The sequence below is a fragment of the Protopterus annectens genome, chromosome 4.part0 (genome assembly GCF_019279795.1).
Source record: "Protopterus annectens isolate FY-2018-M chromosome 4.part0, PAN1.0, whole genome shotgun sequence".
Lineage (NCBI taxonomy): Eukaryota > Metazoa > Chordata > Ceratodontiformes > Protopteridae > Protopterus > Protopterus annectens.
Window position 1 is genome coordinate 626,749,079 of NC_056733.1, and position 23,710 is coordinate 626,772,788.

A 23,710-nucleotide genomic window follows, 5' to 3' on the forward strand; every position below is an offset into this window, starting at 1 on the left:
ATATTTGTGTGTGTGTGTGTGTGTGTGTGTGTGTGTGTGTATATATATATATATATATATATATATATATATATATATATATATATGTGTGTGTGTGTGTGTGCGTGTATATATATATATATATATATATATATATATATATATATATATATATATATATACACACACACATATAAATATGAAACTCAAATACGAGCAGGGCAACCAGACATCTTATTACAGTTTCCCTGAGAGAGATGGAGTTAATATACGGTTACAGATTATTAATCATGGTCCTTTGAGGATAAAGCCCGAGATCTGCCTTTGTACTATATTTACAATACTGCACGAACAAGCCTACTTATATACAGGTTCTTTTCATGTCTGAGCTACCCTTTGGAACTCTTAAAAACAAATACATATTAACAGTTAAAGTGACACCAAGAAGACAGCTATTAACTTTGCTGATCATCCAGCTGCGGAACACATTAAGTACAATACAGTATAACTTTTCGCTGCTTTGATACAGGTACTGTCAGACACAGAGCAAGAACCAGAAGAGTGTCGAATGAAAAGAAAAAAAAAAATCAGACTGATTAAACCTTCAGAGTTGAACCTTGGAAAATATGAACATAGTTTATATACTTAGATTATGTCCTATACATACTTTAGCACACACTTGATCAAGAAACTCAACTGACAATTATGCAGTGTAGACACTAATGAAGAATAATTCCAAATGCTTTATGAGGTATACAAGAAATGCAACCTACAGGATCAGTCAAAGGCTTACAAGGAATGAGTGGGCGCTGTCAAGCTCCTGCAACACCTCATGACTGAGCTAGCACTTCCTGCTGTTCTAATACTGCCACATTTGTCCTGACACTAACCCTCCTGTAACTTCAAAGAAGATGAACGGTGAAACAATGTGAATGACTCCACAGTCCAAAACTTGCATATTAAATACTGCAAATTATGATCACTACTATAAAACAATAAACACTGGTAAATATTTAAATATTTACAGATGGGAAATAATCACATTCATTCCAAACACCTACTGCAGTAAAACTTTCGTAGAGTGTTTCAAAACCTTTTCAACAGTTTTGAAATTATAACAGTATGGGTGCAAGCACAAAAATGATCCAAAGACAGTACAAAGTAATTTAACAGCTGGATGTGAAAGTAGAATGTCACACTGACAAAAACAGTGTACAACATGAGTCATTCATTACAATTATATCCCAAGACTGGGAGCTCTAGAGTTTAATTAGTGAAACTGTTAACTAATGTCTTATCTGTTTCACATCCCTTAAGTGTTTTGTCACTGCCCCTTAACAGTGAAACAGCCTCTGTCTAACAGATCTCAGCAGTAAATGCTACTTACAATGATGGATGTTGCTCCAATCTGTTTCTGCAAAGAACGGGTGGCAGCAAAGTCCCTCATAGGTCAGTCTTTCTTTTGCAAGGCACAGCAGACTTTGTAACAGATCCACAAGATTCTTACTGACTTTACCTTCTCCAGGAAATTTCAGGAAACTCTGAAATGATTATACAAAAAGCTTGAACACCTACCGATCAAACAAAAACTTCAACATTTGCTCAAACTAGATTAAGTACAATATTACACTAGCACATTTCAGAAAAATAAGTGGTGTACTGCTCAAGTATACTCAGAAATGGAATGCAAATGCTTCAGTGATCCAGCACAAAAGAAAACAATGGATATGAATTTATATTATATCAGATTATCTGTTCGGGAAGGTTCTCTGCAGTGAGTAATGAATGACATTCTCTATTCTTTGGTACCCAGCTCAGCACAACTCTGAAATGTCTCTGTCTTTTCAACTTGGGGATGCTTGTGACTGCTGCTAGGCTGTGAATCAAGTGTCAACTAGAAAGGCTCATTCAACTACTACCATCACCATTTCAAATTTATCAACTGACTGGGCACAGTCTATAGTACATAAAATAGATACCACATACACTAAACTGATGCCCCATCTGTCTGAGTTGGTAGCAGCTCAGGTAGTTGTAAAAGATCTCTCAGCATTTATCAAAGAAGAGTAGGGATCCTTTATTTACATACCAAAATAAAGTACAGTTGTGTAAAATCTAACGGTAGATGTCCTTCTCTTCACTGTTGCAGTATTCATAACATTAGGGATCTCCTGCCTAGGGCAGCCCAACATCCGGCTAGTATAGCAAAGCCTAAGGCTGCTTTAAAGTACGCCGTATATCACACACATGCTTTTCATGTAGCGTAGGGCATAATGGTGATGTCCAGACGTACCACCCTCAGAACTAAAAGCCCCAGTAGGAACGCCTGTCCATGGAAAAACAAGAGGTAACCAGTACCATCCAGAAGACAAATAGACCAGGGGGAAGAGGGATAGAGTGAATACTGCAAAAGTGAAGGGAAGGACATCTACCGTTATGGCAAGATTTTACACAACTGTACTATGTCCTTCCATTTCACTGTTGCATTATTTATAACATTAGGGAGAGTGACAAAGATAAGGAAGAAACTTGGGAGGAGGAAGAACCAGCAGGGCCCTGTAGGAAGTCATGAAGGATGGCCCTAGCAAAACCAGATCTAGCTCTGGAGATTCCATCCAACTTGTAGTGCTTGGTAAATGTATTCACAGAAGTCCAGGTAGATGCCTCAAGAATAGAGCTGGTATCCAAACCCTTGAAAAAAGGCACCACAAGAAGCCACAGCCCTAGTAGAATGAGCCTTAACAAAAAAGGAAGGCTATAACCATGAAACGAATAAAAAGAAATCGCTTTTGAGATCAAAGAAGAAAGTTTGCTTGGATACAGCTAATCCCAAGGACCTGGGATGAAAGGAAACAGAGCATCATATTTCCTGATCGTCTTAGCCTTATCCAAATAAAATTTGAATTGTCTATGCACCTCTAAAGTGTGCAGCACCTTCCCACTGGCAGATTGTGGAGAAGGGAAAAACGTGAGCAAATGAATAGACTGATTAAGGAACAACTCATTCACCACTTTAGGCATGAAAGAAGGATTAGTATGCAAGGGCACCCTGTCCTTATGAAAGACCAAAAAAGGAGGACAAGCCATAAGGGCTTGAAGCTCAAAGCTAACAAAAGAACAGTCTTCCAGGAGCAATGCTGCAAGGAAATTGAAGCTGCAAGCCCAAAAGGAGCCAGAGTCAATTTCTCCAAAACAAAATTAAGATCCCAGGAAGGAGGAACAGCCTCTTGGGAGGTTTAATATGAAGGATGCCTTTAAGGAATTGTTTAGGTTCAAATCTAGAAGCTAAAGGAGGAGATAAAGGCAGACAAGCAGAGAACTGATAAGTGAGCCTTAACAGAAGAATAAGCCAACCTAGCATTGAGCAATAAACACAGATAAGACAGAGCCAAAGGAACATCTCCAGAAAGTGGATGCAGGTTACAAGAAAGATACCAAACAGAAAACTTCTTCCTTTTGTAGGATTTCCTAGTACTGGGTTTCCTGGACTCCAGCAGGACCCTAAGCAAGTCCTCAGAAAAAAAGGTGTCTATGTGCAATCAAAATCCTATCATCCACAGAGTCAGTTGAAGTGTGGACAAGTGGGGGTAGATAAGAAATTCAATGTCTTGTGCGAGTAGGTCCACCTTGTGAGGTAACTCATGATGACTGCCCTTGGCTAAATGCAGAAGAGGAGGGAACCAATGCTGTCTCGGCCAAATGGAAGTCATCAACAAGATTTTGGAAGTGTCCTGTTGAATTTTGAATAGGACATTTGGAATGAGGAGACGGGGAGGTAAAGCATAAAGAAACATCCCCTTCCAAGACAGAGAGAGCATCCACTTTCTACACCAGAAGACCTGGAACTCTGGTACAAAATAGAGGAAGTTCTCTGTTCAGAGGGGAAGCAAATAGATCTATTTAAAGAGTACCCCACTGGTGGACAATGACCAGAAACACATCCCTGAGAAGTATCCAATCGTGGGATTGAGTTAAGGACCTGCTCAGAGTGTCTGGCGCAATGTTTTGACCTGAGGGAATGTAAACTGCCTGAAGAGTCACTTGACACAGAGCGAGATCCCATACCAGCACTGCCAATTAGCAAAGTAAATAAGATCTGGTTCCCCCGTTTGTTTACATACCATATCACTGTGGTGTTGTCTGTAAACAACTTGATAGGTCCCAGGGAAAAGAGGATGAAAAGCCTGAAGAACCAGCAGAAGGGCTATCATTCTCTCTCACACCTGTGCTCCTTCTGTTGAAGAAGTGACCACACTTCCTGTACCTTTAGGCAGCCAAAAGCTGCTCCCCGTCCTACATCTGAAGAGTCTGTAAACAGCTCCTGAGAGGGAAGAGGGAGATGAAAAGGGAGCCCTGGATTTAGGGACAACTGCTGAATCCACCAGTGGAGCTCCTTCTTGAGACAAGTTAGAAGAGAAACTACAAATTCTAGGGGATGAGCATGTTAAAGCCAAACTGACTTCAGGAACCACTGAAACTTCCTCATGTGTTGTTTGGCCAGATGGCACATGGGGATGCTGGATGCCATGAAATGCTGAAGTCTTAGAAACTCCCTAGCTGTAATCAACACTAGCGTTAGAAGAGTTTGAAAGAAGGAAATGAGGGTCAAGGCCCTGGGAGAAGGTAGGGATGTCAGCAAAGGCACCATCTGAATCTTGCAACCCAAAAAAAACATGGTCCTGAGAAGAAGTAAGAAAAGACTTTTTGGAGTTTATTGTAAACCTCAGGTTCTCAAGAAAAGAAAGGCAAATTGGAGATTTTGCAACAGGATCTCTGGAGAGGATGCATGAAACAGAAGATCGCCCAAGTAAGGAAATACTTGGATCCCCTGAATCCTGCAAAAAGCAATCACAGGAGAAAGGCACTTAGTGAATACCCTTGGGGCAGTAGAAAGACCAAAGAGCAAAGCAAAGAACTAAAAATGCCAGGAATCAACAGAGAAACTTAAAAACTTCCTGAAAAGGGGATGGATCGGAATATGGAGATAACCATCCCCTGAGATCCAGAGACACCATCTAAACCCCAAGGAAGCAAAAGAGAACAAAGTCTGAAGGGAACCCATTCGAAAAGAGGACACCTTCAGAAAAGTGTTTACATGAGCCCCTTTTCTGAGTACTAGAAACATCCTGGAGTAAACACCTCTCCCCCTTTGGGACACAGGCACGTTCTGAATAGTACCCTGAGTCAACAGGTCCCGGAGTACCTCCAGAAAAAAGAAGAGTTGTTACTGAGGGGGCCAAGGAATCTCCATAAAAAGAAGGGATTTCCACACCAAGAAATATCATGGTAAATAAAGAACAGAACCTAGGAATTTTTAGTAATCTGTAGCCAAACAGGATTGGAGAGAGGTGGTGAGAGGAAAGTGGCTGGGAAGAATACGATAGTCAGACAGCACCTGGTTTATCTGGAAAGGGTGAGTTCTGAGGCACTGAAAGTCTGAGTAGCCTTAGCAGGAGGAGCCCACTTGCCACACTTTTTGCCACTAGGAGGAGGGCGAGATTGCCTGCGAACCAAGGATTATTGGGGTTGTTTCTCTGAAATTTAGGAACAGGAGAAACAAACGCATTTAAGTTACTGTAAAGCCTTTCCCTTATCCTGAAGGGAATTAAAGATAGCAGCAGCAGCTTCACCAAACAAGTGTTTCTTATCAAGAGGGGCATCCATCAACTTAGCCTTGATAACCTCAGGCAAAAGTTGAAGCCAAAGCCAAGAATACCTCCTCGTCACTAACCCAAAAGTAGCAGCCCTAGAAGAAGTATCTGCTGCATCATAACTACACTTGATAGAATAACGAGCCACCTGGGAGGAAGTCTCTACCAGGGAAAGAGAGGCATTTTGCCCTCAAAGTCTGAAAGATCAGAAATAACCTGAGAAACCTGGGAAAGGAGGGCCATCAAATACCTAGACATATGGGTCTGATAAAGATTTATTTTACTTATTTACATTTGTTTACCAGGAGGGTCCGACTGGACACAGCCATCCATTTTCAGTGGAGGCCCAGGGAGAAAACTCCATAACATTTGGTAAGATGCAGTAAATATGAACTTTACATAGACAAACGTGGTATGGACAGTACAATTTAGAAAATATAACAGGTAACTAAATATGATAAGAACCATAAAAATATAACATAGGTTCATAGGTATGTACTAAGCTATCGGCCCTAGGGTCTATATATGCCTAGCCAAACAAGATGCCCTGGCTTTCGCTACCCAAGAAAATAATTTTCCTGTGTCCCTGTCGAGCAGTGCCAAAGCAGTAATCCCTAGGGTTTATTTCTTGTTTTCCATCCAACTGTAAAGATTTCTCTTAAAGAGGGCTAATGAGGAGCTCTGCTTGACATGAATGGGTAGCCTGTTCCAGAGCATGGGAAGTCTCTGGGACAGGAATCTATCCCTCCAGCATATTCTTTTATTGTGGTGACAAGGTTTAGGTCCCTGGAGCGTGTGGGTCAGAGAGACTGGGATTTCTTGAAATGTAGCATGTCCATCAGAACTGGGTTAGACATGGCTTTGTATGTTAGGCAGAGGTCGCCTCTGAGTAGGTGATATGTGACAGAGTAGAGCTGGAGTTTTTTGAGAAGGTCTGTGTATGGCGTCTGTTTGAGGCCAGTAATCCTACTAGTGAGGTATTTCTGTGGCCTTTCTAGTTGTTGAGATGTTTTGCAAGGTACATGCCAAATGGGGCGTTGTACTCTATAATGGGTCTGATGAGGGATGAGTAGAGAGGAATGATCTCTCTTTTTCTGGAGGAGAACCCCTTTGTGATGTGATGTGCCACGTAGAAGGATTTCCTGACAACTATGGTGACGTGATTATCAAAGGAGAGACTACTGAACACCTGTGTCCCAAGGTCTCATCGCACTTTCGGTGTTTAGTAGGCTACCAGTTATGTGGTAGTTCATGGGCATTGTGTTTTTCATAAAGGGGATGAAAATGCACTTCTTGGCATCGAGCTTTAGGCCATGACTTTGACACCAAGCATCAGTCTCAGTAAGGCCACTTTGTAGCATGTCCACATCATTAGGCGAATCTATTATGGCTCCTAGTCTGCAGTTGTCTGCATATTTCGTTAGCAAGAGACCAGCTGTATTAGCCTGGACTTCAGAGAAGTAGATACCAAACAGGAGAAGACCCAGGACCGAACCCTGTGGTACTCCACTTGTCACTGGTCTGAAGTCGGATTTGGAGTCGGCTACTTTCACTGTGTGGGTTCTGTCAGCGAGCCTGTTGGCCACCCATCTTGTGACATATGGATTTATGCCTAGTCCGGTGAGTTTATCTATAATACCAGAGTGCGGGATGGTGTTGAAAGCCTTGGCGAGGTCAAGATAGGCTGTGTGCACCACCTTACCCTTGTGTACGGCTCTGGTGACTGCTGTCACTGCAGTGACAATTGTATAAACATACAGTTAGTTTAGTAGAGGTAATGCAGAAATTATAAGGATAAAAATACTAAGATAAGTGGTCTTAGAGAAGTTATTAGTATGTTTGTATGTGGGTAAATTCCATGAAAAGGTGAGACTCTTCTGCTTAAACTAGGGGGAAATAGTGCTATGGGATAGGCACCAGGTCAGAGAAGAGGAAGTGGTTAAGAAAGGCATTTGAAGTGAAGTTACATACAGTTAATTGGTGGGAGTTTTAAAGATACAAGCTGATGGATAAGGGAGCAACATTAGTAGTAGATCAGCCAGGTGCTAAGCAATTGCAGGTCCAAGAGTTCTTTAGGTAGGATTTGAGTTGATTTTTGATGGTGGTTTTGTTGGACTGAGTACTAATTTTGAGTGGTAGGGAGTTCCAAGTCTTGGCAATGTTACTAGAATAAAGGGAGTCACCAGAGCTATAATGACTTTTGGATATTGCAGTTAGATCCTTGTTGGTGGATCCTACTTCTCTGTGACTGGAGTAAAGGGTGATCAGGTCTTGTAATGCTGGATATTTATTGAGATGGTATAGTATTTGGTGGCCTAGAGTGAGTTGGTTTAAGGCTAAGGTGTTTGGAAGTTCCAACCAAGAGAGCCGTTTTAGGGCTTGACAGTGATGAGTTCGGCAGGAGGAGTTTGTGTCAAGTTTTGCTATTTTGTTGCAGCATGCAGATAGCTTATTTATATCACTTTTGTTTAGATTAACTAGGATAGGAGAGGCATACAGTATAACTGAGAGAAGATGGGTATGAGCTAAGGTGACTTTACTGTTATTAGTTAGGAAGTTTTTACATCTGTAAAGAGGACCTAGTTTTTTGTGGACTTTGCTAATTGCAAGAGCTATATTTTTGTCAAATTTCATATTGTGGTGGATTATGACCTCTATTAGTTCAGACTGTGCGACTGAGAAATAGGGGCAGTACCCACTGCGAATATAGTGAATGTGGGAATGGGTACAGTTGCTTTGGAGGGATTTAAGACAATAAGTTGTGTCTTTTTAGGATTTAGTATTAGCTGAGAGTTTGTTAACCAGGTTTTAATGGATGTAAAGGCTTCTTGGGTCTTCATTTGTAGTTGTAGGAGGGTGGGGGCAGAGCAGATTAGGATGGAGTCGTCAGCATATTATACAAGGTTTGCTAGAGGGATGGCTTTGTGTAGGTTATTTGTGAATATAGTGAAACATAGGGGTCCTAGAACTGATTCTTGGGGTACTCCTAGATTCACAGGAAAAAGTGGAGAAAGGGAGTCTTTCCACTGAACGGCATGTACGTGCTGAGATAGTCTTGAAACCATAATACTGTAGGGGTGGATAGTTTTAATTCTGAGAGTACTGTTAACAGGTTTGCATGGGAGACTGTATCAAATGCTTAACATAATTAACAGCTCTAAAAGCCAAGGTAGCCAAGGTGTAAACCCTCTTACTTAGCCTTTCCATGATTTTGCTATCTTTATCAGAGGGCAGTAATTTGATCAAAGGAAGCAACTGTGAGGGCTTGTCAGAGGCTACAAACACCAATGAGGGATCAGCAGCAGGAAATTTATACAAAAAGTTCCAGTGCTCAGGCAACCTATAGAAGCTGTCAGGTTTCTTGGGAACACAGGGATGAAAATCCGGAGCTTTAGAAGCGTTGGAAAATGCATTCAACAAAGCAGCCAAAACAGGAGAAACAGCAAATGGTTAGAAGATTCCATTTGCAGCAACTCATAGTACCTCTTATGAATGTCAGAAACATGAACAAATCCCATTTAAAGAACTCCAGCATCCTGAAGACCGTGTCCCCAAAAGAAATCTCTTCAAAAGGTGCATCATGACTGGTAGTTTCCTATTCCTCTGACCCAGTCTAAAGGAGAAGGAAAGGGAGAAGAGAAAGAAAGGGATTCCTCATCCAAATCCAACTCCTCCTCAGAGGAATCTGGTTCCCTGGGTCTTGTAAGGGGAGAAGAGAACCAAAGAGGAGATGGACAAACTCCCTGAGGAGAATTAAATTCCACCAAAGCACTAAACAAACCCTGAGTGAAGGCCAGCCACTTGCTCTCTGGATCTAAAGGAGCAGAAGAAATATGTTTAGCTTTTTTGTTTTTTCTTCAATGTGATGGCATTCAATAATGGTAGTAGGGACGTCTTCTCTAATTAAAATATGAGGAACACCTTTAGGCCACTCAGAAATGATCAACAGTGGTTCCCCTGAATGTCCAAAACTGACGTCAGCAAACCTCTTCAGATGTGCTTAAAGGCGGATCCCTTGTCCTCCAACCTGGTATGTCAGAGGAATGAGACAAGAAAGCCAGGCAAACTTCCAGGCAATCATTCGCCTCAGGAGAGACATCTGGTGGAGTCTGAACAGCAGAAAATTCCAGCCTAGGCTTCTTGGGACTTCTTCCCTGATGGCTGACCCTCGGGGCAGGAAGTTCCCTCCATCATATCTAATGCGAGAAGTTCAAGATGCTGATTCTCAAGATGCGGCACTAATGAAGAAAGACCGCTACATAAGGTTTTAGGTACAGAAGCCTGACAGATGGAACTGGACATTTGGTCATGCGAGGTGCCAAGGCAAAACAGGCACTGGTCGTGGCGATCTTTACGGGGAATACATCTTCCACACTGCTATTTACCCTTCTTGAATGACATGAAACCCCACAAGCAACAAAAAGAAAAGACAAGTAAAAGGAACCCCAACTGTTAAATTATGTGCAAATGTTCGGTGAAACTAGCATCAGAACGTAGGCATTCAGACAGACAATCAAGAGATGGCATTCCTACTGGGGCTTTCACTTCTGAGGATGGTACATCCGGACATCACCTTAATGCCTTACACTACGCAAGAAGCATACGTGCGACATACAGCATACCTTAAAGTAACCTAAGGCTTTGGCATACTGGCCAGACGTCGAGTTTCCCTAGACAGCTGATCCCTAATGTTATGAATACTGCAACAGTGAAATGGAAGGATATCTTTTATTTACAAAATATCAACATATTTTCAAATATTTACATATGTACAAATATATAAATATGCAAAATTGGTTTACACATTCATAATTTCCTTTACAATCATGTTAAATTTTCATCCCTTTTAACCCCCCACTCATTTTTCAATAACCAGCATCTGACTTTACCCAATATTGTTGCAAAATCCATTTGCAACTAAAAATTAAATTTATTCATTCATTCCATATAACATAAAATAACATTTTATCTATTTTAACATATTCTTTACTTCTATTCTTATAATATCCATATTTAGTTATATCTTCAAAAATATGTTTACATAGTTTTCCCCATACTTTTTATTGTTCAAAACACGCTCCATTGTTTCTTCTTGTAAACATATTACATCACTTTTCTTTTTATATGGCATATTTCTTTCTTTTTACTGGCAATTTATCTATTACCAGTCCCCACAAAAAATATTGACATTTTACTTTCGGATTTCACCTTTTGCTTCTTATTTTTATAGCTTTAGTTTTTTTTTAATCTGTTAGATCTTCCTCATGGTTTTACATATTAAAGTTTTATCATTGAATTCTTATACCATACTTTTCTTTTGTATATATTTAATTTTTATTTTCTACAAAAATATTTTAAGACTTTATTTCTTCATTTATGCACTCTTTCTCTTTTTGTCTGTACCACACCCCATTATACTTTGATTTATACAGTTTTACTACTAATCTGTCATCTTTTATCTACTTTGACACTTTATACAAATTTAATGACACAGTGTGTACCACTGTGTTAATTAACCTTAAACCTCCTCCTCCTTTATTTACATACAAAACTATTTTTACTGGGTTTAATCTAGAACCCATGGAAATGGAAAAATAAATCTGCAATAATTTCTTTTCAAATATTGTTGGCAACCAAATACAGTTGCTAAGTATGCTGTTTTTCCCCATCAGTACTAAATTTATCAAATATGCCATTTTTAGGAACTATAATTTACATGTTTTCTAAAAAAGAGATGCTTACTTTATTTCTTCTATTGTTCATTTCCCGTTGAACACTACTTGCATCTTTATTCCCAAATTTTACACCAAAACCAGAAATTTTATTCAATGTAAAATATATAACCCTGATCTTTACTACATCACCTAAACCTTTACTTTTCTCCTTATGTAAAGCCATCTCTAGACACTCATTTCTGCAATTACTTCTTTTATCCAAATTTTTGGCAATTATAATGTCATCTGCGGATGTTAAGAGAACTGAAATTCTTAATCCTTCAGGTGTTATACACCCAGCCGCATTTATTTTGTAATTTGTTTCACAAACTATCACATTCATAACTAATGCAAAGTGTGTGCAACTCATTGGACATCCCTCTCTCACACCAGTCATCATATGTAACTCTTGGCTTAAGCAGCAATTTACACATATTTTTACTTCATTATTACTATATGCTGGCATACATAATTTCCTAATTTTCTCACTTATGTTCTTTCATTATTACCTACAAGATTCCATGTCCAATTGTGTCAAATGCCTTATTATGGTCTGCTGCCATGATTTCCGCTTTTTGTTTTCTATTCTAATCATCCACAATTTCTCCAACTATCATTAATAATTCTTGACAACCCTTACCCTTTATACTATACATGTTATCTTCCATATTTCCAATCTAGTTTTAAATCTATTTTGCATTATTTTTCATAAAGATCTTATAATCATTATTCTATCTTCCTTCTTCCACATGAATTTAAGTATTACACTGCACAATTCTTAAAACATAAAACTTACATTTAACCATTCAATCAAAATCTTTAAAAAAATATTTGTTTTTGCCAATCCCTTAAAATTGTGTACGTTCCATACCCTATTCCATCAGGGCCTGTAGCCGAATCTATATATACTTGTCCTCATACTTTATCTAACTCATTTAAAAAAATCCCCTTTTCTATATTCACTTTTTCTATTAACGTTTTTTTTTTTACTTGCCATGGTTTTTTTCCACTACCATCTTTTTTCTTTAATCATTTCTTGTACATATTGTACTGCACTATTCATAATTTTTTTCCTGAGTTCTATTTCCCTTTTTAAATTTTTTTTATTTCTCTCATTACACTACCATCTTCCTTTAATAATCTGCTTAAGTAGAGCAAAACTTCTATTTTTCCTTATAAAAATCTCTTTGCTTGTATAATAATTCTTGTATTTTTATTTCTTTCATGCAATTTTTTTTCTTTTCAAAGTACTATTATGTTCCTAATCGTCCACTGCATATTTATGTTTTTCTTTCTCTACTCTTTTCACATTATATTGCCACTGTAAAAAATTATATTTTTCCTTAAATATCCACCATTAAGACCAATTTTATAAAACGTCCTTATAGTAATATTATATTTCCATTACTGTATCATCTTTCTTTTTCTTCATTCAATGCCTTCTCATTCATCCTTTGCATTACTTTGCCTATTTTATATATTCGTTTTCTTTTATCTCTAGCCATATTGAAAGATTATCAGAAAATCCTGTTTTAACTACCTTCCCTTTTTCCTATAACTAAACCTTCTAAAACTATACACTATTTCAGTTCAATACACACCCCTTTTATAAGTCCATGAATTTTTCTCCCAAAGTTTTATTGTCATATCTTGTAACAATTTTCAATCATTTTCTTTTTTACACGTGTCTCTAATATCACAATTAAAATCTCCTGTTATTATAATATTCATAGTTATCAGCAGATAGTCTAAAATCTGAAGAAATAAGCTTTCCCGTCCTATAAAAATGTAAAGTTACAAGTCTCTAGGCTTGTTCTTTCCATTTAAATCAGTAATGATTAATTGTTCCAGTTTCGTTAAAATTACATCTAATATCTTTATTGTAGTTCTACAGAATATGACTATTCCAGAACATCTCTCATTTGCCTAATTCCAGATATCTTTCTTCCCCATAGTTTCCTCGTTTGTAATCTTTTATCATTTGAAAAAACTCTTGTCTTCTAATATAATTACATCTACATCAAATGTATTACACCATTCTTCTTACTATATTCATAATGCGATTTACATTTATTAAAAGTACTCTAAAAATTTCATTTTCCCTTTTCCTTAGATTTATGGTTTCATAAGTTCACAGCTAATTACCAGGCTAGCTTTCTTAACATGCCATTCTAAGCTTAACCCATTTCGTCTGAGAGGGTGAAAATCAAAAACTGTACTTTGTGTCTGTGAGTCAATCTCTACCATTATACCAAGCCCCAATCTTTAGCTGCATATATTCTTTTCATCCATTTCCTTACTTTTTCTTTTGAACTTATCCCTTTAAAATTTATTTTCTGTCTTTTACCCTTTTACCAACACAATTCTTTTTATCACTTTTATTACCTCCAAATTTGTCATCACTTTTATCAGAACCTTCTTCTGTCTTGATTATTTTTCCTCATCTAATTTTTCGTCTATTTCTAAAATTTCTCCTCTTTGTTCATTTTCTTCTCCTTTACTGTTACTTTCATTTTTGAAATCCATAAATTACATTTATAATATGTGAATTCACCTTTTTTTGCATCATGCCTATTTCTCCAAAATATAACATTTTTTTTCTTTTTTCTCTGTTTATAGAAAAGAAAAACATGTTTAGAGTTGTTCTCAGTATTTTACAACACTCCTATTATCCTCCACATTTATCATGCTTGGTATATGTACAATTTTTTTCTCTCTCTATTTTTAACACATTACAATCACAGCCACCAGTCCATAAAGCTCTTTTGTCATAAACCAGTACTTAATTACATAAAGCTTTCAAATGTCATTCCAAAGTCTCTCTTTCTACCTCTGTTCAAAAATGTACATGAAATCCTTTTTGTTTTCCTACTAAATGCTTTTTCCCATAAATATTCCATGGGTTACAGTCTTTTTTATATATTCTCTAAGAAAAATTTCCATTGGAAAAAAAAACAGTTTCAAATATAATACTGTGAAAATAATTGAAGGCTGCCAGCCTAGCTAGATAGGATTTTGTAGATAATTCTGTCATTTGTAAATATTAATGCAAGCCACATGCTTGTTCTCTTTGTAAAATGTTGAACTTCAAAAATGTAATCAAATTGCACTCTGCTGGAGGAAAGCTGATAAGTCAAGCACTGTATAATTCTTTGATCTCAAACTTGGAGCCAAGATGCCTGGATGAAGGAATTCTTGCTATTGTTTTTAGACCAGAGTTGATTGCTAGAAATTGCATGAATAATGTCTTTTATTGCTGTAGCTTCCTGACAAGATGCAAGATCAAAAGGGCTGTTGCACTCTGGGTTTCTGTTATCATGGGACCCAGAGAGAAATGATGTAATCTGTAATGAGTCAGTAGTACTGCGTTATCAATTTAAGGACAGAGAGACTCAATGCATTTTACATTTGTCTTGAGAATATCCAACATCACCAGCACTCTACCTCTGCTATATATGTAAGTTTATTTTAGAACTGGGTTTTCTCTTAGCTATAGCTAGGCAATAGGAAGATTAGACAAATTGTTTTTTGTATTGATGCCAGAACTATTCTACTGTATTATTTTAAGTATATCCGTGATCTCTAAACTCTTGACTAGCACTGTGTAGTAAGTATTGTCTTGTGTTTTTATTATTAAATATTTTTTAAACCTTTCAACTGTAGTTTTGTGCAGAGATAATTTAAGCTCCAGAGTACATTGTATGTATATAGTGATACTGTTCAAGTCATTCCAATAAGCTTGGCTGTTCAGTCAGACTTACCATTTGGATAATAATATTGCACAGTAATAACTGGATACCCTTTGTTGAGAGCCTTTTTAGTAGCTGATAAATATTAGTGGGTGGTGGCAGTGATTTCTACCTTATAGGCTGGGTAAAAGGGGCACAGCTGGAGAACCTGTGCCAGACTTCCCCAGGAGTGTCTGTGTGGTTATACATAACTCATCTCAAAGTGTGAGTGTGTCAGCTACTAGGGCAGGGACACGAAGCACTGGTTGGACAGAGAGGGTGCTGGAGGTTTTAGCTTGGCCACTAGGTTGAGATCTGGACCTTATAGCTGTGCCATTGGGAGTCTTACTGTGGATCTGGACAGAAAGGGAGAAACCAGCCCCATACTGACTGCGATCTCCGTGTGCTCTTAAGGGAATCTGTACGTTACGTGTGCATATTTGTTATCCTCCCCATGTGGAAGATCCTCACAGGTGTTAGTGGTGAGAAATAAGGTTACTTGATTGCAGGGCCAGTGCATGGGCATCACAAATATCACAAAATGTCTCTCTGTCAATAACAATGAATGCTCATACCTCATGTGCTACTAAATTGCCCCATACTTCATACCTGTCCATTTCTTTGTCTTCCCTGCTTTAAATCTGTACTTCTGTTATACAGTTTCCAATGCCTTCTTTTCTGCTACTCCATTTTTGCCTTCTTTTACTTTCTCTGCAGATGTTTTCTTCCATCTCACCACTATTCTTAAGTATTGTCTCTGCACCCACCTTTTGTATTTTCTCCACAACATCCCCCTAGGAATCATTCCTTTATTTTCTGGCTCACTCTACACCACCATTTCTTTAAGTAAAGAATCCCACAACTCTCCTGACTGAAGAGTTGTAATTATACCTCCGTCATTTGCTGACAAATCTCCATCAAACAGGTTTCTTTGAAAAATTTCCTCCAAATCCTGCACACATTCTCTGGTCTCGATATTTGATTTCTCTTTCATTTCTTTCACTTCTCCATCATCTCCTTTTCTCTCCCCATCTGCCTCCAAGTTTCTCTGGGCCACCTTTGCACCTAGAAAAGAAACACAAAATGCTCCTCCAAAATGGGTCCCACTCACAACAATGACAAGTAGGGGAAGCTCCCCAGGGCCCTGGCCAAATTTTCCCTAAATAGTAGTAATGCCACCTAAAGTCTCCCAGGATTGTGTGTGTGTGTGTGTGTGTGTGTGTGTGTGTGTGTGTGTGTGTGTGTGTGTGTGTGTGTGTTTATATAGTCATATATGTATTAAAAAAATACTTCACTTACTAACAAGAAAGATTGTCAGCAGTCGCTAAATGGAGAAAACACCCAAAGATTGAAAGCACTCCAAAAGCCTCCTCACATTTATAATAAATACACACTTGCTACATTAGTTTATCTATATGTGAAAGCCTTCTGCTGTATGACTGAAAGACTCGTAGTATAAAAACTTTGTCTTTCCAAGAGACCACAGCTAAAAGATCAGGTCTCAGAATACAAATTTCTGACAACAATGAATGGCCAAAGGAGGCCCAACATCTGGAATCACCATCCAAATAATGCTTGGTGAATTTAAAATAGATAAGCAGCTAGCTGTGAATAAAGTCTAACCGGAGACATTTTTAGAGCCAACAAAGAAAGCAGCTATACCCTTCAAGAAAATGACTGGCAGGAAAATTGCTTGATCTATGGTTTGTCTTAGAAGCCACCTTAGGTAGAAAAGATGAATTTATATGGATAGAGACTTTCTTTGTGAAAGACTAAATAAGATACTACTGAGGTAAGGGCCTGACGTACTGAGACCCATCTCACGGAAGTTATGGCTACCTGGCTACAAGTAATAAGGATTACCAAGAAAGAAATTTCTATGGACCTGTAGACAATGTTCAAATGGATGTTTTTGAAAAGCCTCTAGAACAAAATGGAGGTCCCAAGAAGGAACTGGTCCCTAACTGGAGATCAGAGAAGCAAAACTCATTTGAGAAAGGCTTTACAAAGTTTACATAAAGCCAATGAAGACGGTTATTGACCTATATGAAAATTATAAATGGCAGCTAGTTAGATTTTTATGGTGAAGAAGCTGGATCCTGAGAAATACATATATGCCAAGAACTGACGAACATCCAGGAAAGAGGCTAAAAAGGTGTTAATGTCTTGGGAGTATGCCCGAATAACAAAAGATTTCCACTTCCCAGGATGCACCTTGCAAGTGGATTACTTCTGTGAATCAGACAAAATCCTAATTACATTGAACGAAGGGCTGGATTGTTGACAATTATTGAAACTAGATAAAACAAGAAGTTAGTTTGCAGTTGAGAGGTGAGACTTCCCTGGTGGGTGGGAAAGAACATCGTGGATTATCTCTAATATCTAGGGGGTTCCATGAGACGGAAACTAGACTTGCCGGAGCCAGAAGGTAATAATGAGGATTACAGAAGCCTTGCAAATTGATTGCTTTCTGCAGAAGTCTCACAATCAGGGTAAGTGTAGATAAATATCCAGTAACCTGGGGGAGGGGAATTGCTCAACCACAGCATCTCTCGGGGACTGGCCCTGTGGCAGGATCACGGCAAAGTACTTGCTGTTGTATGGAAAAGGAAAAAGAATGCAGCAAGAACAGTCACAGTGCTTGAATATTTGCTGTGCTTCCATTTGACTTGACAGACTAATCCTGAGGCATTAGGATCAACCTGCTTAACCTGTTCTCAAGGCAGCTGAGAGAACTTGAGATGTGCAATGCAACTAGAAAATGTGACAGGATGTATATATGAAGATAAACATGTATTTGTATCTAGCACACAATGTCTCGGTATGAATAGCAGCACACATGATTATGTGCCTGAGCAAGGAAACTTGCTAATTTTTTTACAAATCAGGAATGGTGTAAGGATAAGGTGCCAAGAGTGTCCATCTAAGTTGGCTGCATATGCCCAAAGCTTTATTCAGGTTGTCAGGCACAAAAAATAACCCAAGAGGAATAATAAGTAAGCAGTAACAAAAGGTGGAACAGATGGCTACTTTAAAGCTGAAAATTCTGTTATGGCAGCTAAGCGTATGTGGAAAGAGACTAAACAAAAGATGAGCAGTGAAAATGTTTTTAGTCCCTTTAGTTTTATATACAGATCGGGTACATTTTTTTTTATCAACCACAGGAGAAGTTGTGGACAGCAATTAATCAAGGTTGAAGGATTTTATCCGGGTAGGGAAAAGGGCAAGAATCCAGATGGGATGAAGATGAGGGTTGGTATAATGGTTAAGGTGTTTGCCTCACAGAAACTAAGTACAAGGTTACGTTTCCACCCTTGAAAAGGAATGTCACTAGGCTTAAAATGGCCCACAAGGGCAGCTTTCCTTGCACTCATCTATGAAGCTGTAAAATAAGAAGTAGCAGTTAAGCAGTTTGCTTGTAAATATCACAGTGGATCAGAATGTGAGCTCAATGAAACAAACAGACAGAAACAAAAAGAAATGGAAAAGCTATAGAGGATGTTACAAGATCTGGACAAAGTTAAATGAGCAATTAAAACTGAGCTGCAGAAACAGATTCTCAGAAAACAGGAACTAACACAATAAAATGACAAGAAGATCTTGAAAATTGCTGGAGCGGTATCAATATCAGGATAACTGGAATTCGAGAGAGAAGAGAGCACATGCAACAATGAACTGGTGGAATTTGCAATGAAGCTATTATACGACAAATTTTCAACAACAGGAAATTGAGAAATACTAATAAGAAAAGATATACAGTGGAAATTTAGACAGCAGCAGCAGAAAGCAGACCCAGGCATGTTTTGATTTGTTTCCTTTACTTTGCTGCAACAAAAAAGGAAATACAGTAAAGAGTCAATTATCTGAACTAACTGGGACCAAGGGTAGCTCGGATAACCAAACATTTATTAGAACCAGATAAAAAAAAAAAAACTCAAAATCTTGTTTTTTTGCAAACAGGGAATACACTTTTCAACCATTTCTTCTAATGGATAATAAAGAATATTTTTCTCAAAAGAGCGGGCTGCAAGCTCAAAAACAGGCACAGGAGAAAATGTCTAACATTTACATATTAAGATGTTATGATTTTTCCTAACCAAAAACTTTGGAAAGCTGAGTTCGGATAAATGATGTTTCAGATAATAAATGCTCGGATAATTGACTCTCTACTGCAATAATTAAGCAAAAAGACCAAATGACCTCATTTGAAGCGATGTTCATAAAGCTTGATGAGGACACTACTCAAACAGAAACACCAACACAAGGAAAGCTATTCCCAAAGGCATTACATGAAGTAATAGAATGAAAAGTTGCATAGTTAAAATGTTCTGCAATGCCGAAAATGTAAAAGGAAAGGGAATGGTTCAGGCTTCACAATATGGAGGATGTTCAAAAGTTTAAGGGAAGGTATCACAGACAGCTAAATAACTAGGGAGTAAAAATCTGTATCACCTGCAAGACACAAACTGGGACAACAACCTTAGAGATGTAGGAGACGTGGCGCAGAAACACAGGGAGGATGTACAATGTCAGAAACTGAAATCTCCACAGGGAGGAAGACCAGAAAAGGAAGTGCAAATGGGCCACCTGCCAGTAAAAGAGATGAGCAGGATATAAGAAAAGAGACAAGATGATGAAGGGAAAAGAACTGAAAAGTTTCATCAAAGGCAGAACAACAAGAATCCTCTCCCAAGCCAGATGTAAGCACAAAAACACTGAAAGCAGCAGATGCAGACACAGACAGCCAAGAGATCTTAGGACATGGGAGGATGGTGCATCACATGGTTAATACAACTCAGAGGTGAACTGCCAGAGAAATGAAAAACAAAACAAATTGGAGAAAACTGGCAGTGAAACCAGGACTAGAGAAGGACTGAAAGTGACATAAAACGAGAGGAAACAAATAAGTGGAAGGAATGGAAACTGAAAGGCAGGTGACTTTAGTTAGTAAAAATACAAGTTTTGTTTTCAAAAATAGTGTTGGAAAGAACATTTAAGAAATCCCAAAAATCTTTTGTATAAAAAGGAGTGGGGCTTTGGCAACTAGATTTAGAACAAAATCAATGTACTCATATTCTTTTAGTAACTTTGGATGTTGTAGCCCTCTATACTAGTATCCCACATACTGAAGGGTTACATTACATTAAACGTTTTAGTATAAATTTGCCAAATTGCCAAAAAATAATATTGACACATTGCATCAACTGAGTATTGTATTAAAAACAATTTCTTTTATTTCAACCAAACTATTTATAGACAGGTAAGAGAAGTGGCTATAGGGTCAAAGATGGCCCCAGGTTTTGCGAACCTTGTCCTCAGTGAATGGGAAGTTGACACTTTGGTCCATTTAACCTGGTTTTGAACTCATACAGTGTTATCACAGATTCATTGATGACTTTTTGCATATGGAAGGGTTCTGACTCGCACGTAGATTACTTTATTAATTCTTTGTCTGAAAACATAAGATTTTTGAAGATTGCGTTAGCTGGTAAAGGGTCCTGTGTTTCCTTCTTAGATACCTCTATTTCGCTTAATAGTGTTACAGCAGAGTTATCTTCAAATCTGTATAGAACAGAAACCTTTCGAAACAATTACAAAAACTACAACAGTTCACATCCCAGTTTTATGAATAGGAATGTTGTAAAAGGTCAATATATCAGATTGTCTAGATTGATTAGTTAAGATAGTGATTTTGATAGAGAATGTGACTTTTTAATGGAATTGTTTATGGACAAAAACTACCCTTTAGGTCTTGTCCTTAACATTAGAGATGAGATTAAAAAAGCACACTTACCAAGTACAAACTTATTCCAAATATGGTTTTGAAGTTTCTAATATTAACCAGCCTTTAAGTACCAGTTTTCAAAAAGAGGAAAGCAAAACGTTTAATTTTTATTTACCTATCTGTAGAGACTTAAAATCAATTAGAAATTTTATTTCTGACAATTGGAAAATCATTAACAGTGATCATAGCTTAAAATAAATGGTTGGTTCTGCACCTAATTTCACTTAGAAAAGAACCAAATCTTTCAAAAGTTTTTCTGAAAACAGTGACATGCCTTTTTACATTCATGAACAAGAGACTAACACTAGTTTCATGGGTATGAGATGTTGCAACAAATCTTTGTTGTAAATACATTAGGTTTGTGACCCACACTTTTATGAACCATGTTACCATTACTTTTAAAGAGGGCTATGACTGCAACACTTCCATGGTTGTTTACGCAGCTATATGTGACACTTGCCATTGTTTTTATGCTGGAAAAACAGTCAGAAAACTGGGGGAAAAGATTAAAGAACATTGTGCTTCTATTAGAACCAAGGACTTATCCAATGCTTTGAGCAAATATAGCCTCAAATGCATTAATTTTGAGAAATGTTCATTTATTGTTTTAGAAAAGTTAAACAACTTCTTTGGTCATGGTAATAATTTATTGCAGGTTAGAGAGATAAGATGGCAGAAGTGTCTGAAAGCAAAATATCTTCCTGGTCTTAAAGAAACCACCAATTTGAAATGCCTGCTTACATTAGATCAGTAAGTAACTCTCATCTTATTTATTCCACATACTAGTGCTGATTGACATCTCTTTTATGTTTTACATATTGGGAGCTTATTCAAAAACATTCTATTAATTTCCTTTATTCATTGGACATTTAACATTTATATAAATTAAGTTACATTTTAGTTTTTAAATTCAGATTGTTGATGCATTTAACTTTCATTCTGAAGAAGTTCTAGTACAGTAAAAAAAACAAAAGTTAAAACCACCTCTCTATGGGTTTGTTTTTATTCCATATGTTTAGTTTTTTTCACCTTATGGAAGTTTTTTATTTACACATATATACATATACACACACACACATATATATATATATATATATATATATATATACATATACACACACACATATATATATATATATATATATATATATATATATATATCTATATATATGAAAAATAAAAAACTTCTGTGGATAGGAAGAAAAATCACCGAGTCCGAACTGTAGTTTAGTGCTTTCGTCCTTTTACTGGTAAAAAGAACTTCATAAGAACAATTTACAAATGTGCAAGCCATGTGCTGAAACACTTCTTATACATGTAAAATACTGCAGATATATTTTGGCCAATGACTGTTCTTAGGGTAAAATAAGCCAATTGGTTAAAGAGTTGACACTTTTTAAAGAAGCATAAGTATAACAGAGAGGCAATAATTAGCATGCATGAGTTGTCTCACACTGCAGGTACTTATTAACCAGTGACCACTTCCAGGATTTAGAATGACTCACTCCTGAAACTTGAGCTGGTGCAGCTGAATTTACAGTATCTCTGTGGGGGTAGTTACAAGAGCCATCTAAGAGCACACTTTATATTTAAGTTTCATTGAGACCTGGGGTGGTCTCTGCATTTAATAGTAGTTGCCAGTGTAATTCTTTGAGTTCTAACAATGTTTCACAGTCGCCATAAAATTGATCTACTTGCTCTAAAATAAAGAATTTAAAACCAGTAAAGTTTACACATAGAGCTGTGCCTGCCCAAAGCGTTGCTATTATCTTTATTCCTTATGGCTTCTAAAAATGCTCTATGATGCGGACAGAAAGTTTACTGATCGTTTTTCCTACGCAAAAGGATTGGCAGGAGGTGCATGTTCCTGCATAGACTACAAACATGGTGTGGCAGTCGTAGTGTTTTAAAAAACTTAATGGTCAGATTACAGTGCCTAAAACAGAAGCTAGCTCCCATATAAATATGCGGGCAGACAAAACATTTCGTACAAGTGAACATGCCTTTGACATCGTCATTTCGTACCTGATGAATTAAAAAATGTGATTTGTCTTTCTCAAATGCCATTTTTAAAGTTGTAGTCCTTTTGTAAGAGAAGTTTGGTTCTTCTCCCAGAATTTTGCTTAGTTCGTTGCTGGCCCTGCTAATGTTCCAGTTGCTGCTGATGTTTTTGATGGCACGCATGTCTCTGCTGATTGGAAGGAGGAAGCTGCAGTTCCTACCTGTGCAAGTTTCGTTGCTTGCAGTGGCCTAAGGGGTAAAGATATATGTTAGGATCGCTTTGTGTTTGTTATGCCTGTGCATAGCAACATCCATGAAAACTTTGTAGATAAGTTACTCGGGGTAATGTCTGCTTGCAAACATGTATGCAAAGAATTTTCTTTCCAGGTGAAAGGTGCTGTCCTCTGAAATAATATGGGATAGTCTGATAAACTCTCCCCACAGCACATTCTTCTTCATGAAGAAGGGATGTTGGCTGTGAAAGTCCAGGAAATTATTCCTGTAGGTGTCGTTAAAATACATGTTGGAGAGTAGCTGTCCTGTGGTAGAGTCCATGGTAATTTGGATGTCCAGGAATTATATTTCAGAACTGCAGCCTAAGATAGGGGATACTATTGGACAGGCAGTTGATGAAAGTGTCCAGATCTTTTTGATGGCCTTCCCACACAAAAAAATATCATCAATATAACGCCTGAATAGATGGACCTTGTTGAATTGTGGTAAATGGACTAAGGTTTCCTGTTCCCATGTGCTTAACACTAAATTGGCAAATGCCGGAGCCATTTTAGTTATCCTTTTGTTTAAGTGTAATTAAAAAATTATGTTTTTTTAAAATAAATAAACCCCTGCTAA

General features: G+C 37.6%; 1 protein-coding gene across 1 annotated transcript in view; it reads right to left on the reverse strand.

Annotated features, from left to right (window-relative positions):
- Nucleotides 1-23,710, reverse strand: part of CIT (citron rho-interacting serine/threonine kinase) — a 3,433,971-nt gene that overhangs the window by 3,140,439 nt on the left and 269,822 nt on the right. Inside the window, exon 9 of the mRNA XM_044069760.1 lies at nucleotides 1,367-1,520. Within this exon, the coding sequence (XP_043925695.1) occupies nucleotides 1,367-1,520 (154 nt within the window). The remainder of the gene's footprint in view (nucleotides 1-1,366; nucleotides 1,521-23,710) is intronic.